The 14,404-nt window shown below is 32.2% G+C and overlaps 1 protein-coding gene and 1 long non-coding RNA gene across 4 annotated transcripts in view; one reads left to right on the forward strand and one right to left on the reverse strand.

Annotated features, from left to right (window-relative positions):
• The window catches only part of LOC132701180 (synaptic vesicular amine transporter), a 241,218-nt gene that overhangs the window by 188,951 nt on the left and 37,863 nt on the right, over window positions 1-14,404 (forward strand). For all 3 annotated transcript variants that reach the window (XM_060668907.1, XM_060668906.1, XM_060668908.1), the window contains exon 7: window positions 2,065-2,247. In XM_060668907.1, the coding sequence (XP_060524890.1) occupies window positions 2,065-2,247 (183 nt within the window). The remainder of the gene's footprint in view (window positions 1-2,064; window positions 2,248-14,404) is intronic.
• LOC132701034 (uncharacterized) lies at window positions 3,590-5,592 on the reverse strand. Its single transcript, XR_009618709.1, has 5 exons — window positions 5,446-5,592; window positions 5,262-5,389; window positions 4,840-5,212; window positions 4,319-4,481; window positions 3,590-4,053 (listed from the first exon to the last, which is right to left on the reverse strand). It is a non-coding gene; the product is annotated as an uncharacterized LOC132701034 (long non-coding RNA).

Below are 14,404 nucleotides of genomic sequence, written 5' to 3' on the forward strand. Positions count from 1 at the left end.
GGAGTAAATACTTTTCAAGAAATTATTTGTTTTCTAAAACCATACAGTACGTGATAATAGTAAATGACGTCATCGCGTTTATATTTAGGGCGAGAAATGGTGATTTTGATTTGGAGTTTTTCAAATATCTCGAACAGCGTATGTGATAAACGAAAACGATTAGCTATTGTTTGTACGAATTTTGATTTAGGGTTAATAATTTACTCTCCAAAAGAACAATTTTCAGAGTCTTTTAGATTTTTGTCCATAACTAAAACACCTTGTATATAATCGAAAAAATGCGTAAAACAAAAGTTATAGCGTCGGGTCTCCCACGTACTACGGATGTAAAATTTTTCCGATCGGATGAATGGTTTTGGAGAAAAGATTCTGGATGCCAAAATAACCACAAAAGAAGAATCAAAAATTAAAAAAAAAATACTTTACGTTATGTTATTGCTACCAATTTAAAGAGTCTAAATGCGGGCCCAGACTTCTACTTCTCTCCCAAGTCTGAAGTCGGTAGCTGCAAATTTGGAATACTCATTATATTTTTTAATATTGCACGGAATATCGCGAACACCCTGAACAATACCGTAAATACAAAAGTTTAGGCTGTCTATATGGGCTATATCGTTATGTAAAAGAAACTGACATCTATAACAAATTTGAAATTATTACCGATTTTCAATAATAGGGGAACCATTTTTCATTTTTTTTTTTTGAATTTGCGGGGCACCCTGTATGTTTTTGAAAAATTGTCAAGAATAAAAGTTTATGGAGTCGTTTCCTCTGCGTCCTCTGGTTCAAAAATTTTTTCGGTTTTGTAAACTGTTTTTGAAAAATGGTCTTTTTTGTAGACCCTTGCATACGCGATTTTTTTTTTTTTAATACTTCCCGATCCCCCAGCCCCCCCATTTTCAATAGGTTCCGTCAGGGGCAAAGCTGCATACATGTGCCAAATATGAAGTCGATTGCTTCAAATTTCGGACACTTATCGTGTTTCATAGCAAAGTCCAAAAAACAGTCGAAAATCGCGAAAAAAAGATGGCGTCGGATCAGGGCCATTTCTTATAAGCTTATGTGCTTCGTTAAAAAGGAGGCAAATTTCAATTATGTAACTCAAATGGTTCGAAAGTTATTCAGCAAAAACCAAAAGAACGGAGAACGGAGAATGGAGAACGGACAGACTAAAAAAAAATTTTTTTCGACGGTGATCATTTCTGTACCAACGGCGATCCCATAGGACCTACCGCTACTGAGATATATAATTTTTATACGAGCCCAGATACCTTAAAAAAATTCGATTTCATCGATTTTCGAAAGTAACAAGGAAAAAAACAAAAATGAAAGAATTTATCTTAACCATTAATATAACATAATTAACATAACATAAAAATAGTTTTTGAAGTTCTAAGATACTTTTTGAACCAACTCTCGTAGTGCATTTGAGCACCTCCAAAACTGAAGAGTTGAAATTTTGTTAACGGAATTTTCCAGCAATTTTCGCAAAGTTACAACGCTATCTGTACATTGTAGATTAGCTTTCACTATTGCTGAACGCAACCCACGTATCTACATCACAGTATACGTTTAGGTTAGGGATCATTGCTAGAATCTAAGTATTGTAAGAAATACGTTATTTGAAACCAGCGTGACGCCATTCCAGAACGGTAATACACCACAGAGAAAAAATTAACAAATGAAGAATCAAAGTTTATGATTTCAGCGGTACTGAAAACGATTTACGTCGATAGCCGACAGTGGAAAATATATTCGATTAAATTTTTAGCAAGTTGCTACGTCCAATATTCCATCCGCTCCATTGCGAGACACTCTGTATGTTATACTATTTAAAAATCTTCTGGATTCCTGATGTATTGAATTTGCTGCTGTTTCGCCTCGGCTTTCTCAGAGCTTAACCGAAACTGTTTTCGGGTTAAGTTCTAAAGAAGCCAACAGGATAATTGGCGAAACGTCAGCTAGTTGGATTCATTAAAAAGATTTGTAATTAGTGTGGAAGTTTCTGTAAAAAAACTCTGTATGTTTATATGAATGACCTTGAATGTCTACGATCACCCTTAGGGATGGGTATGCTGGCAGAACGCTATCCGGAAGACAAAGAGCGAGGTAACGCCATGGGGATAGCACTGGGCGGACTGGCGCTCGGGGTACTAATCGGACCTCCATTCGGCGGATTCATGTACGAATTTGTCGGAAAATCTGCTCCGTTCCTCGTGTTGGCGGCACTCGCTCTCGGAGATGGACGTAAGTGCTAATGCGAAATGAACAATACCGTTAAGAGCTATTTCAGAAAAGTGTAGAGTAATCACGTGGAAAATTCCGTCCAGTTCCGCTGAAATTTCGGTGTCGGCCATGGGCGTCGGTAAAATTTGTACAATAACATTACTTCTAATCCCTGTTGTAACTCCGACACTAATAAACAGGCTTTGTTGTAATGTTACAACCATATAGCTATCAGACGTATAGGAACTCATGAAGCAACTATGTAACAACATTTTGAGAAGGTCTGTTGAATATGCGCACGCGCGACATTTGAAATTTCGTTTTTAACCAATGGCAGCTCTAATTGCAAATTCTGACGTTCGACCCATAAGGCCTTGCGGATACCAACAACCAACGTGGCCGCTGCCAGGTCGTCAGTGTTTGGATGCTGCATTTTTACGACAATATTTTCTCAAAATATGCCGAAATTCCATTAAATTTTCAGGCAAAAAAGGAATTAACGTGTAGAAAGTGTTGTTAAAAAAATTAGCGACGGATCCGCGTCCTTAGTATAATTCTGTAAGTGTTTTAGCGTTTAGGTTCTTTAAGCACTTTGCACAATTTGTTTTATTAAACTTATTCGTTTAACCTTTATTAAACATTTAAATAAAGTCGCATTCGCGAAATGTGACTCTAAAAGTGTAAATATAACTTTGAGGTATTAGATATCGCCCTGGAAAAATCTAAGTGGAACAAGTGTTCAACAAGCACCTCGTATAGACAGAGCGCTCATTCTTTCATCGCAAACTATTGGAAAATGTAACCAAGAAATTTAAAAACTAGTATAAAACAAGTCAATAAACAACAGAATTAACATTACCAAACGCTAAAGTGGGTCGTTTATTGTCTCAAAATTTATAAAACATTTTGCTAGCAAAAATTTGCTACTGCAAAAAATTCCCCGTCAAAAATATTTAACAGCAATTGTTAAATTCTAAAAGTACATGTATAAATTGCAATATGTCTACCGGGCTTTAGACACTAGTATCAATTAACCCAATAATTTACCTATGTTTTATTGGCATCTGGATTCAAATGTAACTAACAAAAAATTACTATTCCAGAAATACTCTGAATTTTTTAAAAGTGTAAGCTTATATGAAACATTCTAAAAGAAAAACTGTCTTATTAAGAAATATTTTTTTCCAGCTGCACGCGCCAGTCCTGTTTTGTAGACAAGATTGTGGTTTATGCCACAACTATGACTTACCTTTAATTATAATAGCACTTTATATAGTGTTTTATTAACTTGTTTTGAAGTTCACAGAAGATATAGTTGGAGAATGAACACAATGTAAAAAATATAAATGAATAAATACATGAATTACTTAATAAGGCCTTTATTGAAAAGAATAAAGTACATTGTTGCTTATGAACACAATAAGAAATTAAATAAAAATGTATGCTGCATTTTTTAATAGCATAATAAAATTTATTTTTTATTTGCACAATGGCGTCCGACATAAGATGCTTCAGTGTTACTCTTTTCAAGGAACTTTTATATTATTTGATTTGATTTAAAAATTACAAAAAAGAAGATCTAAGCAATAAAAATAAATTTCATTTATAATACATTAAACTATTGTTAATTATTAGTAGAATAACCAAAGCAAAAATTTCATTATCTGTAAATTAAAAACAAAATTTAAATCAGAAGCACTTTACTTGTTGACAATATGTCACTGTGTCTGTTCTTTTTAAAAACTAATGACAGCTGGTTATTCTGTGCCAGGGTTCTCTATAATTTGTAATGTTGTTTTCACTACCACTGAAGACCCAAGATCTGCTCTAAAAAAGAAATTATTATTTTGACTTGTTGGAAATAAAGGCCAAAAACGTCCCCCTATCAACAAAAATTTCTCATATGTACAAGATGGAAAATTTTCAGTCACAAATTATGCAGGAAAAATATAAATATTTTAGACCGTTTGAGAAATTTTATTGAAAATTGACCATTTGGCACTCTAAATATGGGCTGACTCTTAAGTACCATCGGCAAACAGAATGACCACAAAAACAAGTAGCCTGATTTAACACTGATCACAATATTTACCTAAAAGACACTGCACTGCCTACTTTATCAAGTGTTTACCGCCTCTCCTATAGCTTAAAGGAGTGATATGGATGCTCTTCTAAAGCTATCAGCCTCCCTGGCAGCTCCATTTTTGACAAGGAATGTTATGCATTCTTTCCTTACAATTTCATCTTTTGGTAAACTAAAAAATAAAATGTAAATTGAATGACGCTACATGGATATATGATTAATATATCAAAACTAAGAAACAGACATATATGCAAGTCCACACAAAAAATTGGACCAAGAACATGGATCAGTCTCATAACTTGTCTAAAGACTTGTACTAAATAGTTATTTACACAAGGGAGGTACGTGATACGAGTCAAGGACATAGCTTTCTCTCAAGCCAAGCAAGGGTTGGGAAAATAGTCGGAGACTAATCAAGATCTCTTCTTCCCAAGTTGTGCATACAATATTTTGCCTACTCCTGAATCCAACAAGTAGGTTTACAAAATCAGTGTCAAATTGTGTGTGTATAGACTGCAGTATTAACTTACCTCTCTAAGGAGGTAGGTGACCTACAAATAAAGTACTCCAAAATTTTGAATAGTTCTCTAGAATTCCTGGTAATTCTCAAAAATTTCCAGTAATGCCTTCACCAAAAATATCCTGCAGATTTATCATTTAAATTCTTCCTGTTGCAGTTGCAGCTTAATTGATTCTGGGAATTCCCCACTTTCTGTGGTAATCATTTCTGTAATTTTTGACCAACCGAAAAGCAGTTTATTTTTACTAAGCGTGATGACAAATGAAAACTTTCCCAGAATGAGGTTTACAAGGATTTGTAATTATCAAGGGGTATTTCTTGTGATTGTTCTAGTAAAACTTGCAGCTTAATTGTTTACTTATATATGCTATAATTCTTGTGCACTAAAACATATTACTCAAACATCTTTCCTATGTAGCTATTTAAGGGTACCTTGCAGTTAAATCATTGGTGTTTGTCTAAGATGCTATTAGGTCCTCATACTTGCCACACTTGTTGTAATTTCGTGAAGGAGCAAGTATTGAAAGCACAAATTATACAGGTGAGTGTGAGTGGGAGCCCTATAGAAACCACTTTTGAATATTTTAAATTAACTTGTATATAAGGCAATACTTACCCGTATACAGGCACATTCTTTTCTTTGCAGTTTTGACCACAAACACAACAGGTTTTTCACAAAAACACGAAAAAGGTACGGAGAGAATCCTAACCACCAAAAATGTAAACAACAATGGCTCAGACTCTGTATTCTCTGGTAATGGCCATTCCTAGCTCGGCGTTGAAAATTATATTGGGATTTCAGAGACTGATTTTGCGTTCTTACACTTGATCATAAAAATTTAATCTATATATATTTTTTATAAGTACTTATGACGGAAAATTCATCCCCCAAACGATTTTTTAAAATGTTGATTTTAACAACTTTTTTTCTTATTTAATTTAATTAAAAAATGGAATAAAAATCAACCGTTACAGATAAATTTATGAAATTTTCCGCATCCATGGTCAAATATCTATACATTATGAATACATTCTTCTTCTTCTTCTACTTGGTTGAGATCAAACGAACTGTCAATTCCCGGCTTGTCGTATTAATTCTTGAGATGTGGACTGCCAGCTGTCTCTCCACCTCTTCGGCGGTCTACCCGGCGGACGACTTCCTACTGGTATTCCCTCGAAAGCTATGCGGGGTAATCTATCTTCGCCCATCGTCTTGACGTGGTTATACCATTGCCTTCTTCTCTGCCTTCCCCATTTTACTATTAACGACTGAAAATTATTTGCTTATTTTTGTATTTTTAACTAACTTTTAAGTTAACAAATGAGAATTTAACTGATTCCTTGGTAAAAAAAATCATGTTTTTTATCGGTCACATGCTTTACACATATAAGTTTAAGATTCCGGAAGAAAATTTCACTGGTCGCCATTAGTGAAATGAATGAATTTATTCATGACAGCGTGCCGGGCGCCGAGCGCTGTGGAACCGCCGCGCTGCCGAGCGTCTCGAACTGCGTTGAAGGTTTTATCCAGTGATAATTTAAAATAATAATAAAAAATGTTATTATAAAAGAAATTTTATTATTATTCATGTTATTTAATTATTATTATTATTAATACATTTTTATTTTTTAAACAATGTTTTAAAGAATACTATCAATTTTTTTTAATTACTTTTACCAAACAGCGTAAATTTTGAAAAAATAATCAACTTTAAATTTTTAAAACTGTTATGTTTATTTTTTCTAAGCAATTTACTAAATTATTATTTTTATATTTACTAGTCAACACTACGTCTGTTAACGAAAGAAAACCCGATCCGTTACGATTTTCCTAGTAAATAACAAAATCATTTTAGAAATCATTCCTGTCTATTCGCGACATAAGTTTATACTCAAAGCATGAAATAATTATTTAAATTATAAGCTGAAGTATTGTTGGGTTGTGTTTTTTTAGTTAATATTTTATTATTATAATTTTTAATTGTAATAATAATATTTTCTGTAATTTAAAATGGGCCGAGTGAATTATAAAATTATGTGATTAAAAAATTAGTTCCAATTATTATTTAAATATAATTTTGCAATTTAGTTAATCATAAAAATGATTTTGGTGTTGACGCTGATTGGACTTTTTTCGCTGCATCTCATGGCAAAGGAGCGTGTGATGCCTTAGCAGGGAGTGTAAAAAGACAAGCTTATCGTGCTAGTCACCAACGTGATAAAAACAACCACACAAAAACTCCACTTTCCTTTTTTCAGTGGGCCCAAAGTTCTTTAAAAAAAAATACCAACCACGATTCGAACGCTTAACTACAATAAAAAATACTCGCCAATTTCATTATAACAAACCATTGGAAAAATTTTCACTAGAATGCAGGCTCGTTTCAGAGGATGAAAAAGTATTTATCTAAAAAAAAGTGAAAAAATAAATAAATAAATAATTGACGACAAATTTACAATTTAATTATTTAAGCTTGTTTGTTCTATTCAGTATGTTATGATTGTTAATATTATTAAAAAATAAAATGGTATTAATAATAATTATAATAAAATAACATAAATAATAATAAAATTTGTTTTATAATAATATTTTGTATTATCATTTTAAATTATCACTGATAAAACATTCTGCATTGAATTCGAGACGCTCGGCAGCGCGGCGCTTCCACAGCGCTCGGCGCCCGGCGCGCTGTCATAAATAAATTCATTTTGTTTAAACTAGTGACGAGCACTGAAATTTTCTTCCGAAATCTTAAACTTAAATGTGTAAAGCATGTGACCGATAAAAAAACATGATTCTATTTTACCAAGAATTCAGTTCAATTTTCATTTGTTAAATTAAAAATTAGTTAACAATACGAGAACAAACAAATAATTTTAGAAAACAAATTTATAATTATTTTAACCTAATAAACAAAACAAAATGAACATCAATATTTTAACGTAACTGTTCAAATTAGGCTCCCCGTCTTCAATACACCGGACGCACCTTTTTCATACTCAATGACTATTCACTAACTCTCTAGGATGGATGGAAGCAAACCCTTCTCGAGTGACTTCCTCTAACTCTGCTTTGGTTTGAAAATTCTGTCTTTAATTATAAGAACTTTTAATCACACGACCTCACAGAATGGGGCCACTAGTTCCAATCCAACATGGTCTAAACCCTTGATTAAAAAGTTCACTTACAATCCGTGCGTTGCGAGAACTAATGGCAAGGCAAGTCTTCCAAAAATGGAACAACATATCTTCGCAAAATATTTATATAATCATCCCCAGTCAGATTTTCAATAAGGTTCCACAAATCTACCTCGGAAAATTCCTACCCGCACATCCAAAGCGACCTTGCTGATTTTGGCACGCCACAGCATGAGGATTTTTTGTGCTCCAGTGGTATGTGTTAAATATTCTGGAGCAGTAAATTACCGCTTCACCACTCCAAACAAAGTTCTGGTTGCATTTTACGATAAACCAGTTACAAAATTGTATTCCTCTATCGGCATACCAGTCATGTGATTGATGGACTTTTCTGATATGATATGACTTAAATTTATGTTTCTTTTTTAAGTAGTCAAAACTTTAGTTTTCCCAGCATTTGTAGCGTCAGCTGTTGCCCGTGAGAATTAGCTTGGATTTAAATAATTTTTTCGAGTCCGGAATATTCGGTGGTTTGGTTGGTGCAGCTCTATATTCCTGAAATTGCCATATAAAAATAAGAAAGTTGTATTCATTTATCAGAAAACGGAGTACTGTAGAAAAGAATTTGTTTACGCCAATGCATTTGTCTTAAAAAATATTAAAGGCAACTTATATCTATATCTCGGTTGGTAGTGAAGATATGGCCACGCGATTTAAATGAAATGTTAAACTCTCAACAAAGTTAGTAAACATTTTTAAATTCCACACAGATTTTAAACCAAAATTTGCAATAAAAAATTCTTTTGAATTAATCAACAAAATTAAAGATATCAAATTCCCTTCTATCCCAACACTATTGTCTTTTGATGTACAAAACTTATTTCCCAGTATTCCACCTATGGATGTGATAGATTTAGTAGATTTAACCCTCACTCGGAAACAGGTTAACCCATTTATTGCTTAATAGTATCTTTAAACCAAAATTATTTTCAATTTAATGGACAGATTTTCATCTCTAAGGAAGGTTTGATTATGAGAAACTCACTTAGTCCTTTGTTAACAGAGATTTTTATGGATAATTTGGAAAACAGAACATACTTTAAGTACAAGTCATCTATGGTGGTATAGATACTTGGATGATGTCTTTGCTTGCTTTGTTGGAACGGACAGAAAATTGAATTCTATTTTAAATTACATTAATTCGTTACATAATCGTATAAAATTCACTATCGAGATTAAACAGTATAACTCTATTAATTTTTTAGGATTAACTATTACGAAAACGCAAAACCAATTAGATTTTTCCATTTACCATAAACCTTCACACACGGTCATACATAACAGCCCAAACCACCCTTATACACACAAAATGGCTGCATTTCACTCTTTTATACACAGATTTCTTAATACGCCACTCTCAACAGAAAATTACAACATTAAACAAATTGAACTGAACAACGGCTACAATCCGTTATTATCTATAAAATTATAAAAATGAAAAATTATTTATTTAAAAAAATAAATCCAGACAACTGTAAACTCTATTTATCCGAAACCTAATACAGAACACAAACAATTTAAAGCAATTACATTACATAGGAGAACCCAGTGAAAAAGTTTCAAAACATTTGCAAAATGTGGTTTAAAAATAGCTTTCAGAACTAACAACACAATAGAACAAGTTTTAAAAGACAATAAAACGAAATGTCCAAAATCTCAAAAATCAGGTGTCTACAGATTGAAATGCGGATCTTGTCCTACAATTTATATTGGACAGATAGATCCTCCAAGAAACGCATTAACGATCGTAAAAGAGCTTTTAAAAACAATAGTATAGATTCTAATTATGCTACACACTTAAACACAGGAACACATTTTTGACGACAATTTTGATATTTTACATACAGCCACAAAAATCAATTTATTGGAAGCCATGGGGATTAACAAAGTGAGACATTCAAATGTATTGCTTAACGATCAATTAGATTTATAAACCTCTTCATTATTAAACTTAAATTCTCACAACAACATTAATTAGGTTTTATTGTCATTTTTCGGTATATATAGCAGCATTACATCTGATAAAGACACGGTGTGAACCTTCAGTTCTTATTTATTTTGTTAAATGGATTTTCATCAAGTAAAAGCCACCTCAGTTGAAGTTATTTTCATTGTATTACAAACAGTAGGCGATGATATGTTTACATTTTTTTGGAACGTAATTTATCTTAATTGGTGTATTTATTAGTCTAGGCGCTGTCTACATAAACTAGGTTTTAGTTCGGTAAGATGAAGATGATATTTGGTTTCCTACATTGACTATTATTATTATTATTACAATAAAAGAAAATGAAATAACTTTTAATTTAGTCATTCAGTATTATATGCCTAATTTAATGGCTTAAGTATTCGATGGTTACACTGTTGTCCGTTTGCAGAGCTAATGAGGTTTTACGTCCTCTGAAATAGACTTTAAAAGAAACCGATCTGCTAGGCATGTATGATTTTAACCTTAACACGCAACGCCAAAGACGCAACATATTTATTGCTCAATATAAAGCCGAAAATAAATCCAGTAGCAACCACCGCGAGGCTGACGCTATTTTGAATTTTATTTAAGGTGCATTTTCCAATAAGACGGCATCCAGAGCGCATTCGGGATGTTGTAAAAGGGATTCCGAGGGATAGACAGACATGTAGATAAGTCGACTATTCACGGGATGACGGCATAAATATTGAACCCGGGGGATAATGAAAAAAGAAGTCGCCTGTAAAATAGGACACTTTGTGAACGTGTTGGGCGACAATAACGCGGTGCCCTTTAGATGTTAAAACGCGCCGATTTTTAGTAGAAATTGCTTCGGAATATACTTTTCAGATAGAAAATTTGTTTTCGACGCGTCTCGCCAGTAGAAATTAGACTACGATTAGCGCCCTAAGTGCGCCGGGTAAATTGCACCATTAACTACGTCTTTGTTGAGAATTTATACGTCCTTTGTCAGTTGTAGATTGCGTTCCGGTTGACAGTTTCAGTACTTTGTTTAAGTGTTTATTAATTAGATTCTAAGAAAAAAAAGAGTAGTTCTGACGAAGAGCAACTCTTATACTCTGTGCTTTTATTTACAGGGTGTCCAATATATATCGTTTATTATTTATCTTAGAGAAAAATGTTGTAGATGAGACTAAAGGAAATAATTTAAAATTATTTTCAAATATACATATAATAACTATGTGGTAAATCAAACTTATCACCCAATGTAGAGTTGTTATGGCCTATACCGAGTGGTTTCGGATTTATACGTACTTTTTCGTCAGGAATGCCCTGTGTTTACTACTCTTTATTATTGACGCCGTTTCCGACAGCTGTAATTTTATTATGCCAACAATTTTATAAAGTGGTACAGCCATTTATCCTATACCTGTCATGAACTTAGTTCAAAACGTGCATCAAAATGAAAAATATTAATTTTCGCGAAAAAAACAAATGGAATACCCTGCATATTAAGGTTCCATTAATTAATCCTTCTTACTTTTGACATATACACATTTTTACAAACAAAATACCGAAACAGTTTCAAACCAAACCGTGCGAAAATATCACAAATGATGGCAAACAAAATAAACCTGCACGTGGAAAATGTAATGCGAAAATGATTTATTAAATTCGAGTTTTAAACAAAAATAAAATTATGATCAGCAACCTTTTAAATAGTATTTTAAGCCAGTGATAATATTAAAAATGCAATTATAATATTGCTAATAGTGCCAGGAAATTTTAAATAATTTTGAAATGTTTTTCTACTCCCGTCTGTAAAATACCTGATTATCTACCGATCGATAGCGAGCGGGAAGCGTCACTTTACCACGTCAGTTTTATTTCCCACGGATCCGAGCCACTTCGGACATTTCCGGGATTTTACCGCACGGGTTTAGGCGCAATCGGATGATTTCGGAGATATTCCCCACGCCTTCAATTTGACGTTTGTCAATTCTGACGGCCGTGTCAGTGAATGTATTCGTGTTGTTTTGCAAAAATGTATCCAAACGGTCGTAGAAAAAGTATAGTATGCAATACGTTCGGTAAACTTTTTAAATCACTCGTTTATTAAACACTCGTTCCGCTGCATTTGTTGCATAATATGGATCTACTTTACTCTATTTTTCCTATAAGGAAACGAATCCCGATATATATAGCGAAGGGTTAATTTAAGTAGCAAAAATAAATTTTATATTTATTGATATTTTTTTATTTACACCTGCAAAACGTCACTTTTGACATAAAATTCAAAATATGTCAGAATATGTATCTATATATATATATATATATATATATATATATATATATATATATATATATATATATATATATATATATATATATATATATATATATATATATATATATATATATATATATATATATATTCAATTAAATTGAAAAATGAGGTTGAAAATACAAACACGCAGTAGCTATAACAATATGTTATTAAAGTAAATCCAAAAAACTTTTGTCTAAGTTATCCCACAATAAACGAGTCACCCTGTAAATAAAAGTATGGAGATGTAACCACGAATCAGTATACTTTACCATTTTACCTAATGTACTTAAAGCACGTTTTGCGAAACCTATTAATCCTAATAAATTTATAATTATTATCATATTTTTAAAAGGAAATAAATGATTTTACAAAAGTGTTCTAAAATGGACTTAAGTTATATTAAAAGATGCTAGTATAGTACAAAATCATTGGCATTACTTTTTAAATATTGCCCGTTATCGAGCACTGCAGATTGGTTTTCATTTTGTATTGATTTTCATGCAATTTATTGCTACCGGTATTTAAGGAAGTTTATAAACATATAAGTAAACAAATGCTGATGATTCCTTGTTTAAAATAAAGGGTGGTTTGTTATATTTGTTATAAACGTTGGATCATTGGTTTCCAAATAAAAAATAAAGTCGAAAGCAATGCGACAATAAAATACGTGTCTATTTGATATTGCCCAGTCAGTTTTACTATAGAAAACAACTAAAATAATAAAAAATGTATTATCTAGTTATATAATTTTAAGCCAGTTGTGAATTACACTAATTCAGAAATGGCAGATGAATGAATTTTATGGTCGGACGTGCAAACGAAATTTTTAAAATATTGTTAAATTGTTAAAATCAATGATGGTACAAAATATATCTAGTTGACAGCACCCAGCTAAATTATTTTCCTAAAGTAATTGCTTCATATTTTATTTTATTGTTCATGTAAGTTTTATGAAATAATTACAGGAAACAAAAAAGTTCCCGTCTATCTAAATTAATTTTTTTGGTTAAAAAAACATATATTCGAAAAAGCGTTTTTATTCTTCTGAAAAATTGCATTGTTCTATATATTCTCACTTTTATGATAAAAAATAAAAACATTATTTTTTCTCTAATGGTTGGCTTTTCACCCAACCGTAATATAACCAACTACCCTTAATTTTAAACAAGAAATCACCCCCTTAGGTTTTTCGAATTTGTTTTTAAATATCCTATATAATCACTAATTTTTTTTCGCGGAGTAAAACTAGAGGTTGCTTACCACCCCTACGAAAAAAAAGATGGGCGGCGATCCTGGAAGAGCTTTAAAGTGGACTGTAGGCTTTAAGAATTTAGAGATAAGAGCCAAACGGGCCGCTGAAGAAATTTGAGGTCTCACCTCAAGCGCACGCCTCCGTCTCCTCAGCAGTCCTGCTTCCTCTTCTCTGTGAAAATTATCAAAAATAAAATAATAAAAAAAATTATATATACAAGGACAGACTTGTAATCTGTCGAAACACTATTTACATCAAAATTACAGTAGCAAATGAAAACCTTACTTTGCAGTCACTACTTTCGTTACGTGGCACGTTTTGTCCAGTATCTTTTTAAAATAAAAAATACTGATTAACTTTTAACTTCTTATCAAACACAACACCAAAAGGAAGACTTTCTGAAATTAACTATATAACAAGTGAACTGAGGCGGTTGGATGAAAATCCATTTAACAAAATAAATAAGAACTAAAAGTTCGGATTTTCACGAAATTATATATATTCACATGACAATTGTTTCGACAACACCGTGACATTTGACGAAGACACGGTGTTGTCAAAACAATTGTTATGTGAATGTATATAATTTCGTGAAAATCTGAACTTTTAGTTCTAATTTATATAACGAGTGCTGTCACTCGTTATATAAATTCGAATTCTATAGATAGTTTCCTTATTAAAAACAAATATTTAAAATCCTTTACATATTGGCGTTTTATGGGTAACCGTAAAAATGACAGTATTAAAAAACTAAGCATTATTTATACATTTGATCTTGATGATGATTGATTAGTATTATACATTGCCACTACATTAATAACTTATGGATTAAAGATAGCGCGTTCTGTTGTCGGTGGGCTTTAATT

The sequence above is a fragment of the Cylas formicarius genome, unplaced genomic scaffold (assembly GCF_029955315.1).
Source record: "Cylas formicarius isolate icCylForm1 unplaced genomic scaffold, icCylForm1.1 PGA_scaffold_4__25_contigs__length_36172078, whole genome shotgun sequence".
Taxonomy (NCBI): domain Eukaryota; kingdom Metazoa; phylum Arthropoda; class Insecta; order Coleoptera; family Brentidae; genus Cylas; species Cylas formicarius.